General features: G+C 49.7%; 1 protein-coding gene across 1 annotated transcript; it reads left to right on the forward strand.

The window, feature by feature from the left end:
* The first annotated feature begins 13,870 nt into the window (after positions 1-13,870).
* On the forward strand, positions 13,871-15,355 carry LOC123403770 (zinc finger protein CONSTANS-LIKE 3-like). The gene is made up of 2 exons (XM_045097681.1): positions 13,871-14,640; positions 14,712-15,355. The coding sequence occupies exons 1-2, from the start codon at positions 13,996-13,998 to the stop codon at positions 15,042-15,044; spliced, it is 978 nt and encodes a 325-aa protein (XP_044953616.1). The 5' UTR covers positions 13,871-13,995; the 3' UTR covers positions 15,045-15,355.
* The last annotated feature ends 609 nt before the right edge of the window (positions 15,356-15,964 follow it).

Below are 15,964 nucleotides of genomic sequence, written 5' to 3' on the forward strand. Positions count from 1 at the left end.
CAGAGAGAAGAAGAAGAGGCGTGAAAGGGTATGGAGGGAAGAAGTGGAGTCATAGACAGATTATACAGGGTATCGTAGTTCTGTTGGTCTGGGTTTGGGCTGGACTTTTTTTAAGAGGTTTGGGCTGGACTTTTTTTAAAAGGTTTGGGCTGGACTTTGGGCATGGGAAGAGATACGTAATAAATTGCACGAGCTGGAAAAGTGTCGTACAAGGATCGGACGGAAATCGTCGTGTGTGAAGCAATTTCGATACAAATTTGTTTGTTTGGATGTTCATGGAATTGGCTCATGAAATTTTAAAGAGGTTTCAATACCAAATCATTTTGGATGACAAACTATGGAATTATAAACTATGGCCTAGCAAACATTGCAAGGAACCTACGAACATAATAGAGCATCTATAGCCGGACTAGGCAAATCCGACCCCTATACGTCCGCAGGCGCGCTCGGACACGCCCGCAGACACATCCAGACGGCCTCTCATAGTTTGATCCGTGCATCCACATACCTCATATCCAGATTCTTAAATTCATACAAAGCCATGCACGTCGATCATCTGATAATAAACGTCACGTGTAAAATAAATGTTGGTACCAGACATAAAAGGTGTTTACATTAATTTTATTTGAAGTGCACAATCAATCACCGGCTCTTTGATTTTCACCGTAGGTCCACATGTGGTCCACGAGATCATTGAGTAGTTGCGCGTGCACGTGATGAAGTCGGAGATTTTGATGCATATGTAGAAAATTTATAAAGCTGCATTGCATCTTATCTTCAGGGATTTCAACTTGTTCTCTAGATGCTTAAAAATCATTGGTTTGAGTTACACTATCATCCTCATCCTCGACGATCATATTGTGCAAAATAATACAACATGTCATCAACTGCCACAAAGTTTCTTGTTCCCACATCATTGCAGCCCCACGAACAATTTTTCAATGCACTTGCACCACTCCAAAAGCCCTCTCCACATCCTTCCTAGGTGCTTCCTGCATTGTTGCGAAGTGCTTTTGTTTTCTGTCATGTGGTTCGGATATGGTCTTCACAAATGCAGTCCACTGAGGATATATGCCATCGTCAAGATATTATCCCATGTTGTTGTGTGGGTCGTTGACGGTGTAGTTGCACGAAGGTGATTCCCAGTTGCAAAGCCTCTTGAACACTGGAGATCGTTGAAGCACGTTGATGTCATTGTGAAAACGTGGCATTCCAAAAAAAGCATGTCAAATCCATAGGTCATGTGATGCCACCGCCTCTAGTATGATGGTGGCCTCTTTTTTATGACCTTGGTATATTTCTTGCAAACCTTTGGGGCAGTTCTTCCATTGCCAATGCATGCAATTGATTGATCCAAGCATTCCTGAAAACTCTCTCGCCTCTCCAATAGCCAACAACTTCTCTGTGTCATGTGCATTTGACTCTTTCAGATATTCTGCTTCAAACACCTCCACCATAGCATGCGCAAACTTGACAGTAGTTTTCAGGCATGTGCTTTCCCCCACCCCGACCATCTCACCAACGGAATCTGCCGCAGTACTAAGTGTAAATATCCTCATAGCAGTCGTGCACTTTTGATTGACAGAGAAAGAGAGTTGACATTAACAATCCCTTGTGAGCTTCAAGTAGTCATCGTGTGCCTCCACTCCCTCCATAATGTGCAAAAACAATGGTTTTCGCATGCGAAAACAACAATGAAAAAATGTATCATCCGAGAAAATTGGTTCCAGACCAAAGTAATCCTTGTGCAATAGCTTTGCTCCGGATACCCTATCCCGATTGATGACTCTTCTTTCTTTGATTGAGCCCTTGAAATTGAGAATGTGCTCCACTTCCCGGCCCATTTCCTCTTGCATGCTCATGAGCATCATCATGTCAACTTCTTTGTCCGAATCTGGTGAATCGAAGAACTCATCTTGAATCAGTTGATCAAGCTCAGTCTGTCCATACTCCTCACCGAACGAAGCATTGGAATCCATCATTTCCCCTAAAAATTTCACCAACAAATTCGGCCACACATTATGTCTAACACATCCAGTGCAAGACACAACTAGAGAGTTGCCAAACTACCGCGTTGTCTTTCGGGCCGGTGACGACGTCGTGCACGAAGAGGTTGGGAGAGATGATCCATTTGACCGAGCGGCCGGGGTGGCAAAGGCTATTGGGTAACGTAGCATAAATTCAAAGAATTTCCTACGCATATTCAGATCTTCCTATGGAGAGACCAGCAACGAGAGAGGGGTGAGTGCATCTTCATACCTTTGAAGATCGCTAAGCGGAAGCGTCACTAGAACGCCGTTGATGGAGTCGTACTCGCGGCGATTCAGATCGCGGTGTGATTCCGATCTAGTGCCGAACTACGGCACCTCCGCGTTCAACACACGTGCAACCCGGTGACGTCTCCCGCACCTTGATCCAGCAAGGAGGAGGGAGAGGTTGGGGAAGAACTCCAGCAGCACGACGGCGTGGTGTCGATGGAGAGACGAGGTCTCCCGGCAGGGCTTCGCCAAGCACCGGCAGAGAGGAGGAGGAAGAAGGGCAGGGCTGCGCCGAGGAAGAGGGAAAAGTCTGTCTCTCGATGGCCAAAAGTGCCCACTATATATAGGGGGAGGGGAGAGGGGGTGCCACCCCTAGGGTTCCCACCCCTAGGTGGTGCGGCAGCCCCCCGAGATAGGAGATGCGGAGGCCACGACACGGAGGAGGGGTGGCGCGCCCCTCTGGTGGGCCTTAGGCCCACCTGCGCTAGGGTTTCCCCCCCTCTCCCCTCTTCCTGCGCCATGGGCTGAGTGGGGGGTGCACCAGCCCACCTAGGGGCTGGTTCCCTTCTCCACTTGGCCCATCTAGCCTCTCGGGGTCGTTGCACCTTCGGTGGACCCCCGGGGCCACCTCCGATGGTCCCGCTACGTTACCGGTGATGCCCGAAACACTTCCGGTGTCGGAAACCATCCGTCCTATATATCAATCTTTACCTCCGGACCATTCTGGAGCTCCTCATGACGTCCGGGATCTCATCCGGGACTCCGAACAACTTTAGATAACCTCGTATAACAATTCCCTATAACCCTAGCGTCATCGAACCTTAAGTGTGTAGACCCTACGGGTTCGGGAGATAGGCAGACATGACCGAGACACCTCTCTGGCCAATAACCATCAGCGGGGTCTGGATACCCATGGTGGCTCCCACTTGCTCCACGATGATCTCATCGGATGAACCACGATGTCAAGGATTCAATCAATCCCGTATACGATTCCCTTTGTCTGTCGGTATAGAACTTGCCCGAGATTCGATCGTCGGTATACCTATACCTTGTTCAATCTCGTTATCGGTAAGTCTCTTTACTCGTTCTGTAGCACGTCATCGTGTGACTAACTCCTTAGTCACATTGAGCTCATGATGATGTTCTACCGAGTGGGCCCAGAGATACCTCTTCGTCACACGGAGTGACAAATCCCGATCTCGATTCGTACCAACCCAACAGACACTTTCAGAGATACCCGTAGTGCACCTTTATTGTCACCCAGTTACGTTGTGACGTTTGATACACCCAAAGCACTTCTATGGTATCCGGGAGTTGCACAATCTCACGGTCGAAGGAAAAGACACTTGACATTAGAAAAGCTTTAGCATATGAACAATACGATCTAGTGCTATGCTTAGGATTGGGTCTTGTCCATCACATCGTTCTCCCAATGATGTGATCCCGTTATCAATGACATCTAAAGCCCATGATCAGGAAACCATGATCATCTATTGACTAACGAGCTAGCCAACTAGAGGCTTGCTAGGGACACATTGTGATATATTTATTCACACATGTATTACTGTTTCCTGTTAATACAATTATAGCATGAACAATAGACGATTATCATGAACAAGGAAATATGATAATAACCATTTTATTATAGCCTCTAGGGCATATTTCCAACAGTCTCCCACTTGCACTAGAGTCAATAATCTAGTTACATTGTGATGTATCGAACACCCATAGCATTATGGTGTTGATCATGTTTTGCTCGTGGAAGAGGTTTAGTCAACGGGTCTGCAACATTCAGATCCGTGTGTACTTTACAAATATCTATCACTCCACTGTGGACATGGTCCTGGATGGAGTTGTAGCGGCGTTTGATGTGCTTCGTCTTCCGGTGAAACCTGGGCTCCTTGGCTATGGCAATGGCCCCAGTGTTATCACAGAAGAGTGTCATTGGACCCGACGCGCTTGGAACCACTCCAAGGTCGGTGATGAGCTCCTTCATCCAAATTCCTTCATGAGCCACTTCTGAAGCAACTATGTACTCCGCTTCACATGTAGATGCTGCCAAGACTTCTTGCTTGCTGCTGCACCAGCTCACTGCCCCACCATTCAACACATATACGTATTCGGTCTATGACTTAGAGTCATCCGGATCTGTGTCGAAGCTAGCGTTGACGTAACCCTTTATGACGAGCTCTTCGTCACCTCCATAAACGAGAAACATTTCCTTAGTCCTTTTCAGGTACTTAAGGATATTCTTGACCGCTGTCCAGTGTTCCATACGGGGATCACTTTGGTACCTCCCTACCAAACTTATGGCAAGGTTTATATCAGGTCTGGTACACAACATGGCATACATAAGAGAGCCTACGGCTGAAGCGTAGGGGACAAAACTCATCTTCTCTCTATCTGCTGCCGTGGTCGGCGACTGAGTCTTACTCAATCTCATACCTTGCAAAACTGACAAGAACCCTTTCTTTGAGTTTTCCATATTGAACTTCTTCAATATCTTGTCAAGGTATGTACTTTGCGAAAGACCTATGAGGCGTCTTGATCTATCTCTATAGATCTTGATGCCTAATATGTATGCAGCTTCTCCAAGGTCCTTCATTGAAAAACTTTTGTTCAAATAGTCCTTTATGCTCTCCAACATCTATATATTATTCCCCATGAATAATATGTCATCCACATACAGTATGAGGAAAGCTAGAGAGCTCCCACTCACTTTCTTGTACAGACAGGCTTCTCCGTAAACCTGTATGAACCCAAACGCTTTAATCACCTCATTAAAGCGAGTGTTCCAACTCCGAGATGCTTGCACGAGCCCATAGATGGAGCGCAGGAACTTGCACACTTTGTTAGCACCCTTAGGGTCGACAAAACCTTCTGGTTGCATCATATACAACTCTTCCTTAAGGTTACCGTTAAGGAACGCTGTTTTGACGTCCATTTGCCAAATTTCATAATCATAAAAGGCAACAATCGCTAACATGATTCGGACTGATTTCAGCTTCGCTACGGGAGAGAAAGTCTCTTCGTAGTCAACTCCTTGAATTTGTCGAAAACCCTTTGCGACAAGTCGAGCTTTATAAACGGTTACATTACCGTTTGCATCAGTCTTCTTCTTGAAGATCCATTTATTTTCTATGGCTCGCCGGTCATCGGGCAAGTCCACCAAAGTCCATACTTTGTTCTTATACATGGATCCTACCTCGGATTTCATAGCTTTAAGCCATTTGTTGGAATCCGAGCCCGCCATCACTTCTTCATAGTTCGAAGGTTCAAAGTTGTCTAACAACATGATTTCCATCACAGGGTTGCCGTACCACTCTGGTGCGGAGCGTGCCCTCGTGGACCTTCGCGGTTTAGTAGTAACTTGATCCGAAGCTTCATTATCATTATCATTAACTTCCTCTTCAGTTGGTGTAGGCGCCACAGGAACAACTTCCCGCGCTGCGCTACTATCCTGTTCGAGAGGGGGTGTAATTACCTCAAGTTCTACCTTCCTCCCACTTACTTCGTTCGAGAGAAACTCTTTCTCTAGAAAGGATCCGTTCTTGGCAACAAAGGTTTTACCTTCGGATCTAAGATAGAAGGTGTACCCAATAGTTTCCTTAGGGTATCCTATGAATATGCATTTCTCCGCTTTGGGTTCCAGCTTTTTTGGTTGAAGTTTATTCACATAAGCATCGCAGCCCCAAACTTTAAGAAACGACAACTTAGGTTTCTTGCCAAACCATAGTTCATACGGTGTCGTCTCAACGGATTTAGACGGTGCCCTATTTAAAGTGAATGCTGCAGTTTCTAATGCGTATCCCCAAAATGATAGCGGTAAGTCGGTAAGTGACATCATAGATCGTACCATATCTAATAAAGTGTCATTACGACGTTCACACACTCCGTTGCGTTGCGGTGTGCCAGGCGGCGTCAGTTGTGAAACGATTCCACACTTCCTTAGGTGTGTGCCAAACTCGTGACTCAAATATTCTCCTCCACGATCAGATCGTAGACACTTAATTTTTCTGTCACGTTGATTCTCGACCTCACTCTGAAATTCCTTGAACTTTTCAAACGTCTCAGATTTGTGCTTCATCAAGTAGATATACCCATACCTACTCAAATCATCGGTGAGAGTGAGAACATAACGATAGCCACCGCGATCTTCAACGTTCATTGGACCACACACATCAGTATGTATTATTTCCAATAAGTCAGTTGCTCTCTCCATTATACCTGAGAATGGAGTCTTAGTCATCTTGCCCATGAGGCACGGTTCGCATGTGTCAAATGATTCAAAGTCAAGAGACTCTAATAGTCCATCAGTATGGAGCTTCTTCATGCGCTTAACGCCGATATGACCAAGGCGGCAATGCCACAAGTATGTGGGACTATCATTATCAACTTTACATCTTTTGGTACTCACACTATGAATATGTGTAACATCACGATCGAGACTCATCAGGAATAAACCATTCACCAGCGAAGCATGACCGTAAAACATATCACTCACATAAATAGAACAACCATTATTCTCTGACTTAAATGAGTAGCCGTCTCGCATTAAGCAAGACGCTGATACAATATTCATGCTCAAAGCTGGTACTAAATAACAATTATTAAGGTTTAAAACTAATCCCGACGGTAGATGTAGAGGTAGCGTGCCGATGGCGATCACATCGACCTTGGAACCATTCCCGACGCGCATCGTCACCTCGTCCTTGGCCAGTCTCCGCTTATTCCGCAGTTCCTGCTTTGAGTTGCAAATGTGAGCAACAACACCGGTATCAAATACCCAGGAGCTACTACGAGCACTGGTAAGGTACACATCAATAACATGTATATCACATATACCTTTAACGTTGCTGGCCTTCTTGTCCGCTAAGTATTTGGGGCAGTTCTGCTTCCAGTGACCCTTTCCCTTGCAATAGAAGCACTCAGTCTCAGGCTTGGGTCCATTCTTTTTCTTCTTCCCGGCATCTGGCTTACCGGGCGCGGCAACAGCTTTGCCGTCTTTCTTAAAGTTCTTCTTACCCTTGCCCTTCTTGAAACTAGTGGTCTTGTGGACCATCAACACTTGATGCTCTTTCTGGATTTCTACTTTTCCAGACTTGAGCATCGAGTACAACTCGGGAATGGTCTTCTCCATCCCTTGCATGTTGTAGTTAAGCACAAATACTTTGTAGCTTGCTGGGAGAGACTGGAGGATTCTGTCAATTATAGCATCATCCGGAAGTTTGACTCCAAGTGAAGTCAAACGACCGTGTAACCCAGACATTTTGAGTATGTGCTCACTGACAGAACTGTTCTCCTCCATCTTACAGCTAAAGAACTTGTCGGAGACTTCATATCTCTCGACACGGGCATGAGCTTGAAAAACTAGCTTCAGCTCTTGGAACATCTCATATGCACCGTGTTGCTCAAAACGCCTTTGGAGCCCCGTTTCTAAACTGTATAACATGCCACACCTAACCAGACAGTAGTCATCACTCCGCGTTTGCCAGACGTTCAGAATGTCCTGGGATGCTGCGGGAGCGGGAGGGTCACCTAGAGGCGCATTAAGGACATAAGCCTTTTTAGCTGCTTCAAGAATGAGCTTCAAGTTGCGAACCCAGTCCGCATAGTTGCTACCATCATCTTTCAGCTTGTTTTTCTCTAGGAATGCGTTGAAATTGAGGTTGACGTTGGCCATCTACAATATTTATAAAGACAACTTTTAGACTAAGTTCATGACAATTAAGTTCATTTAATCAAATTAAGTATGAACTCCCAATTAAATCGACATCCCTCTAGTCATCTAAGTGATACATGATCCATGTTGAATAACCCGTGTCCGATCATCACGTGAGACGGACTAGTCACCATGGTGAGCAACTTCATGCTGATCGTATTCAACCATACGATTCATGTTTGACCTTTCGGTCTCTTGTATTTGAGGTCATGTCTGTACATGCTAAGCTCGTCGAGTCAACCTAGGTGTTTCGCGTGTGTAAATCTGGCTTACACCCGTTGTATGCGAACGTTAGAATCTACCACACCCGATCATCACGTGGTGCTTCGAGACAACGATCCTTCGCAATGGTGCACACTTAGGGGAATACGTTCTCAAAATTTTAAGAGGGATCATCTTATTATGCTACCGTCGTTCTAAGGAATAAGATGAAAAACATGATAAACATCACAATGCAATCATATAGTGACATGATATGGCCATCATCATCTTTGCTCTTTCGATCTCCATCTTCAGGCATCGCATGATCATCATCATCACCAGCGTGACACCATGATATCCATCATCATGATCTCCATCATCGTGTCTCCGTGAAGTCGTCACACCAACTACTACTATCACTACTACTATAGCTAACCGTTAGCAATGAAGTAAAAGTAGTAAGCACATGGCGTTGCATCTCATACAATAAATTAAGACAACTCCTATGGTTCCTGCCGGTTGTCATACTCATCGACATGCAAGTTGTGAAACCTATTACAATAACATAATCATCGCGTACATCATACATGCAACATCACAACTTTGGCCATATCACATCACATGTCAAAACCTGCAAAAACAAGTTAGACGTCCTCTAATTGTTGTCGCAAGTTTTACATGGTTGATTTGGGTTTCTAGCAAGAACACATTCTTACCTACGTGACAGCCACAATGATGATATGCCAACGCTATTTACCCTTTGTAAGGACCCTTTTCATCAAATTCAATCCGACTAGAGTAGGAGAGACAGACACCCGCTAGCCACCTTTATGCACGGTGTGCATGTCTGTCGGTGGAACTAGTCTCACGTAAGCGTACGTGTAAGGTCGGTCCGGGCCGCTTCATCCCACAATACCGCCGGAAAAGAATAAGACTAGTAGCGGCAAGCAATTGACAAATCATCGCCCACAACCTTTTGTGTTCTACTCGTGCATAGAATCTACGCACAGAAAACCTGGCTCGGATGCCACTGTTGGGTGACGTAGCATAAATTCAAAAAAATTCCTACGCATATTCAGATCTTCCTATGGAGAGACCAGCAACGAGAGAGGGGTGAGTGCATCTTCATACCTTTGAAGATCGCTAAGCGGAAGCGTTACTAGAACGCGGTTGATGGAGTCGTACTCGCGGCGATTCAGATCGCGGTGTGATTCCAATCTAGTGCCGAACTACGGCACCTCCGCGTTCAACACACGTGCAGCCCGGTGACGTCTCCCGCACCTTGATCCAGCAAGGAGGAGGGAGAGGTTGGGGAAGAACTCGAGCAGCACGACGGCATGGTGTCGATGGAGAGAAGAGGTCTCCCGGCAGGGCTTCGCCAAGCACTGGCAGAGAGGAGGAGGAAGAAGGGCAGGGCTGCGCTGAGGGAGAGGGAAAAGTCTGTCTCTCAATGGCCAAAAGTTCCAACTATATATAGGGGGAGGGGAGAGGGGGTGCCACCCCTAGGGTTCCCAACCTAGGTGGTGCGGCAGCCCCCCCAGATGGGAGATGCGGCGGCCAGGGCACGGAGGAGGGGTGGCGCACCCGTGTGGTGGGCCTTAGGCCCACCTGCGCTAGGGTTCCCCCCCCTCTCCCCTCTTCCTACGCCATGGGCTGAGTGGGGGGGGCGCATGAGCCCACCTAGGGGCTGGTTCCCTTCCCCACTTGGCCCATCTAGCCTCCTGAGGTCGTTGCCCCCCTTCGGTGGACCCCCGGGGCCACCTTCGGTGGGCCCGGTGGTCCCGGTACGTTACCGGTGATGCCCGAAACACTTCCGCTGTCCGAAACCATCCGTCCTATATATCAATCTTTACCTCCGGACCATTCCGGAGCTCCTCATGACGTCCGGGATCTCATCCGGGACTCCGAACAACTTTCGATAACCTCGTATAATAATTCCCTATAACCCTAGCGTCATTGAACCTTAAGTGTGTAGACCCTACGAGTTCGGGAGAGAGGCATACATGACCGAGACACCTCTCTGGCCAATAACCATCAGTGGGGTCTGAATACCCATGGTGGCTCCCACTTGCTCCACGATGATCTCATCGGATGAACCACGATGTCAAGGATTCAATGAGTCCCGTATACGATTCCCTTTGTTTGTCGATATAGAACTTGCCCGAGATTCGATTGTCGGTATACCTATACCTTGTTCAATCTCGTTACCGGTAAGTCTCTTTACTCGTTCCATAGCACGTCATCGTGTGACTAACTCCTTAGTCACATTGAGCTCATGATGATGTTCTACCGAGTGGGCCCAGAGATACCTCTCCGTCACACAGAGTGACAAATCCCGATCTCGATTCGTACCAACCCAACAGACACTTTCAGAGATACCCATAGTGCACCTTTATAGTCACCCAGTTACATTGTGACGTTTGATACACCCAAAGCACTCCTACGGTATCCGGGAGTTGCACAATCTCACGGTCGAAGGAAGACACTTGACATTAGAAAAGCTTTAGCATACGAACAATACGATCTAGTGCCATGCTTAGGATTGGGTCTTGTCCATCACATCATTCTCCCAATGATGTGATCCCGTTATCAATGACATCTAATGCCCATGATTAGGAAACCATGATCATCTATTGACTAACGAGCTAGCCAACTAGAGGCTTGCTAGGGACACATTGTGATCTATTTATTCACACATGTATTACTGTTTCCTATTAATACAATTATAGCATGAACAATAGACGATTATCATGAACAAGGAAATATGATAATAACCATTTTATTATTGCCTCTAGGGCATATTTCCAACAGAGGCTACTAGGCGACGTAGCGCACGCGGCGGCGGAGCTGCGAGATAGACGCCTCACGGAGGAAGAAAAGAGGAAAACATGAGATGGATCCAGCAATTCTACAGGGTGGATTTGGTCCAATTTGCGGTAGGACCGGGTTGTCGGGTCCGACGTGGCGGGCATGCCCAGGCTCCCCCATATCCGTCCCTTATTTGGGCTGGAAATGGGGGGTGTCAGTCAGCCCGGGCGTTTGAGGCCGGTTTGAGAGGCTCGTCAGGGTCGAATTTTTGTGACCGACCGGACTCTCCGGACGTTTCAGGGGTCGTGTCGTAGGTGCTCTTACAAGACATATTCTACACTATAGCAACAAGAAATTTACAAGATTAAGAAACTATAACACACATAAGGCTAGTATTCATGAGAAAAATGACTGTAAATACATGGAATTTTCTGTTAGGGCAAACTACTAGTAACTATCAGATAAATTTACAAGAGTCATACCGCAACAACATCGAAATTCAGATTTACAAGATTTAAACCATAACAACATCAAAATTTATAAGATTCACAGCTAAAAGAGTCTGCAAAAAATGACCAAGAAATGGGGAGAACATAGGGGCAGGCGAGGGGTCTCGCAGCCGACCACGAAGAGGAGATGGGGAACCGGCAACATAGGAGGAGGGGGTCTAGTGGGAAGCATGCCCGAGCTCATGAAGAGGAGGAGGAGCGGCAACAGATGGGGAGGCCAGCCACCGCGACCATGGGTAGAGGAGATGCGGAGGTCCGATGCTCATTCGATGGCAAAGGAGATGACGAGGGGTTGAGGAGAAGGGCCGAAAGAAGGGATGAGGAAGACGAACGATGACGGGGATGAGGAGGAGGGCCGACAAGAGAGGTTACATGGCCCTACCACCGGGTGCATCCTAGACGCCGTCACCTCTCGTCGCGCGGCTTGTGGATGGCTGCTTCGGTCGAGTGGGGGGAGAAAAGACAGGCTCGAAACATTTTCTCTTACGGGAGGCATGAATACACGTCAAATCGTAGGGGTTAGGCTGTGTATCGTGGGAGGCCTCACCGCGTAGGATTGATTTCGTCGCTATATTCAATGGATTACAGACCGCTATTTCCGTCGACATGCCAAACACTCAAATTGATGGTTTGGGAATACGAAATCCAATTGGGGACCCGAATACACACATCCAAACGCAGCATTAAGAGCAACTCTAACCACGCCCGATCCATTTCGTCCGCGCGTGTCTTTTTGTTTACCGCACACGAACACGGTAGTTCAACGTGTCGATGCAAACCCAAATAATGTCCGCCATATGTCCGCGTCAACCCATTTCAGGTCCAAATTTGGATTGAATTTGCGTCCTCGCGGACACGAATCAGACGCGCCCGCGTCCTCTTTGCGTTCACCGCGGGTCCACCTGTCGGCTACACAACCATCGCCGATAGTCGTACTAAACGCAACCACCTAACTCGAGCCCCGGTGGCAGTGGTTGGAAAGTGTCGGTCGTCGTCCTTTTTAATCAAAGCATGCGGTGGGGCCGGCCTCATCCACTTCTCCTCTCCATCCCCATCTCGCCACACTTGCTCCCCCGCTGGCAACTAGAAACCCTAGCCCTAACGAGCTCCCAATATTGTCCGCCATGGGCTTCTTCGGCAAAGGAAAGGGCAAGCTCACCCCATGCACTAGCTCGTCCCGGACACCGGCGTCACCAAGGGAACGCGGGCGTGTGTACCAGTCCACCAAGCTCGGTGTCACTCGCAGTACACGCAAGTCCTCCCTTACCGAGATATCAACCTCACTCATGGTTGGCATCTCGACCCCCACCGCATCCTTATGCATGCGGTGCCTCGGTCCGCACGCGTGTGAAGGAGGTGTGTCGACGGAGCGAGCTGCTCACCCCCGACGAGCGGCGGCATCCAGCCTACGCGGCCGACTCCCTAAACTGGGAGGTTTGGTTCGTCATGAAGAACCAACAAGAGGGCCTCTATGAAGAACTAGCGGACAAGCGTGCCCGGACCGAGGCGCATATGAAGCTGGAGCACCGTTGGGCGCAGGAGGAGGAGAAGGAGGAGCGTCGGGAGAGGAAGGCGGAGGAGCGAGCCCGACACCCTGCGCCCCAGCCGTCGACGCTGCCGCCGCAAGACGCTGCTCAGGCCCCGGAGGCGGCGTCGTTGGAGCTCATCGATCTTACCGCCCGTGACGACGATGAGGATGACGACGCCTACGACAGCCCATGCGCCGATGGCGACTTTTTTAAAAAATGATTAACTATGTTTAATTAAATTTATATGGACTTGGTCCGATTGTTGAACGGTGTTCTACATGCTAGATTATCGTTGTTTGAGCATTTTTTAAAATCCATGCTTAAAATTTGAATTCATACCGCGTTGGATGGACTAACCGACCCATTTATAAAACCGAACACAAACGTTTGCTCGGCCCACCCAAATAAAAAAAACAAAATGCACATTTGTTGGGTTGGCCCATTAAAATTGCTCTAATGGCTTCAGTTTAATCTATAGCCATAACTAACGGCCTCAGGCCCGTGTGCTGCGTTATCACCGGCTGTGCAGCTGACGTGGACCAAAAAGTTTTTAGGCGGCCGACCTGAAACTGAAACTGAAACTGAAACTTTGGCGCTCAGAATCATGTACGTCGCCGTGGGAGTAGTGTGCAAATGTAAACAGATCCGACTGTGGAAAGGTATGCAGGCGACAGCAATGGCAATTGGCAAGGCGAGGTCGTAAAATACGATTGTTTTTAACTCGAGCTAGCCAAGTTTGGCAAACGAACGAACCCCGTGGCCCCGCGCGACAGCGACCGGGCGCCCGAAGTGTCTCGCGCCCGCGACACCCGAGCGGAGCCCGCGCCCCGGCCCTACCATGTGCTGTCGCTTGGCGCAGACCCCTCAAAATCCACCCGCGACCGCACCCAGCCACCGAGCGAGCACCCAGCAGAAAGAAACGCACCAAATCTTCCACCCCTCAGCGCGAGAGATCTGCAGCGAGCGAGATGAAAGTGGAGGAGCAGACGGTGGTGGGAGGAGGAGGAGCAGGACAAGGAGGAGCGGGGTTCTGGGGGCTGGCCGGACGGCCGTGCGACACGTGCGCCGTGGACGCGGCGCGGCTCTACTGCCGGTTGGACGGCGCCTACCTCTGCGCCGGGTGCGACGCGCGCGCGCACGGCGCCGGCTCGCGCCACGCGCGCGTCTGGCTCTGCGAGGTCTGCGAGCACGCGCCCGCCGCGGTCACCTGCCGCGCCGACGCCGCTGCGCTCTGCGCCACGTGCGACGCCGACATCCACTCCGCCAACCCGCTCGCCAGCCGCCACGAGCGGCTCCCCATCACGCCTTTCTTCGGCGCGCTCGCCGACCCACCCCAGCCCGTCCCCTCCCCGTCCTCCGCCGCTGCGACGCAGGAGGACGCGGAAGACGACGGGAGCAACGAGGCCGAGGCGGCCTCGTGGCTTCTTCCCGAGCCTGGCGACAGCCCCGAGGACAGCGCCGCCACGTTCTTCGCCGACTCGGACGCGTACCTCGATCTGGACTTCGTCCGGTCCATGGACGGGATCAAGGCCATCGGGGTGCCGGTCGCCCCTTCCGAGCTCGACCTCGCCGGCGGCACTCTCTTCTACCCTGAACACTCCATGAACCACAGCGTAAGCCATACCCCGTGTGCTGAAATGGTTTTCTTGCGTGCTGATAAATAACGTCTACTACGGCTTTGCAGATGTCAACGTCCGAGGTAGCGGTGGTTCCGGACGCGCTGTCAGCCGGCGGGGCCCCGGCGCCAGCGCCGTCGGTGGCGGTGGTAGCGAGCAAGGGGAAGGAGCGGGAGGCCCGGCTGATGCGGTACCGGGAGAAGCGCAAGAACCGGCGGTTCCAGAAGACCATCCGCTACGCGTCCCGCAAGGCGTACGCCGAGACGCGGCCGCGCATCAAGGGCCGGTTCGCCAAGCGCACCGCCGAGGACGACGCGCTGGAGCAGGACGGGCCGTTCTCGCCCGCGTCGTCGGCGCACCTGGCATCGGACGGTGACTACGGCGTCGTGCCGTCGTTCTGAGGACTCTGCTATAGTTTTGGCGCGCGCATCCGTCCGAGTGCGCGCGAGTGCGGGGTGGCTGCGACGCGTGCTCCGTGTAACATTGAATAATCTGTACAGTTTTGTTCCATGGGATTAGTACTGTGACCGTGCCGACCTGATGTACTCACTGTTTTCCTTCTCCCGAATCCAGTTTTTGTACCCTGCCTTCGTTCCATGGGAGTAGTATTCAGCAACTGTGACTGTTGAGCATGATCAGGCAGCTAGGATTACATTGTAATTTTCTACTCCCTCCGTTCCTAAATATAAGTCTTTTTAGAGGTTTCACTTAAGGACTATATATTGATGTATATAGACACACTTTATAGTATAGATTCATTCATTATGTTTTGTATGTAGTCTCTTGTGGAATCTCTAAAAAGACTTGTATTTAGAAACGGAGGGAGTTGTTTATTTCCCGATCTTTTCTTTGTATAGTGGATATGGTTGAGATCTTTTCTTTGTATAGCGGATATGGTTGAAATATTTCTGCCCATGTACTCTATATATGCCAAGGCATACGATTAATGCAAGTATCGATACCGAACCAGTCCTAACCTAATTGCTTTCGCCACCGCCAATTGCTTCCGCCACCGCCGTCGAGCCTGTGCCGCCGCCATCTCTCCTAGCCGTCGCTGCACAGTAGTCGCCGCCGCCCACCCGATGGCCGCAGCCCTCCCGCCGCCGTTCCTTACCCAACCCTCGCAACCCTTCTGCCCTCGTCCTCTTCACCCGACCGCCACAGCCCTCCCGCCGTCGTCTACCTCACCCGACCGCCGCAACCCTCCTACCGCCGTCTACCTCACGCGACCGCCACATCTCCATTGTCGTCGTCGTCCACCTCCCACACGCGCTCCTAGCATGTCTTCCATCTCCGGCTCCAACCCGTTTGCCAGTCCTGA

The sequence above is a fragment of the Hordeum vulgare genome, chromosome 6H (assembly GCF_904849725.1).
Source record: "Hordeum vulgare subsp. vulgare chromosome 6H, MorexV3_pseudomolecules_assembly, whole genome shotgun sequence".
Classification (NCBI taxonomy): domain Eukaryota; kingdom Viridiplantae; phylum Streptophyta; class Magnoliopsida; order Poales; family Poaceae; genus Hordeum; species Hordeum vulgare.

Bases quoted from the DNA above. Each gene is read 5' to 3' on its own strand.
- LOC123403770 (XM_045097681.1), top strand. From the start codon at position 13,996: ATGAAAGTGGAGGAGCAGACGGTGGTGGGAGGAGGAGGAGCAGGACAA. The intron at 14,641-14,711 runs GTAAGCCATACC...ACGGCTTTGCAG, and splicing joins AACACTCCATGAACCACAGC to ATGTCAACGTCCGAGGTAGC.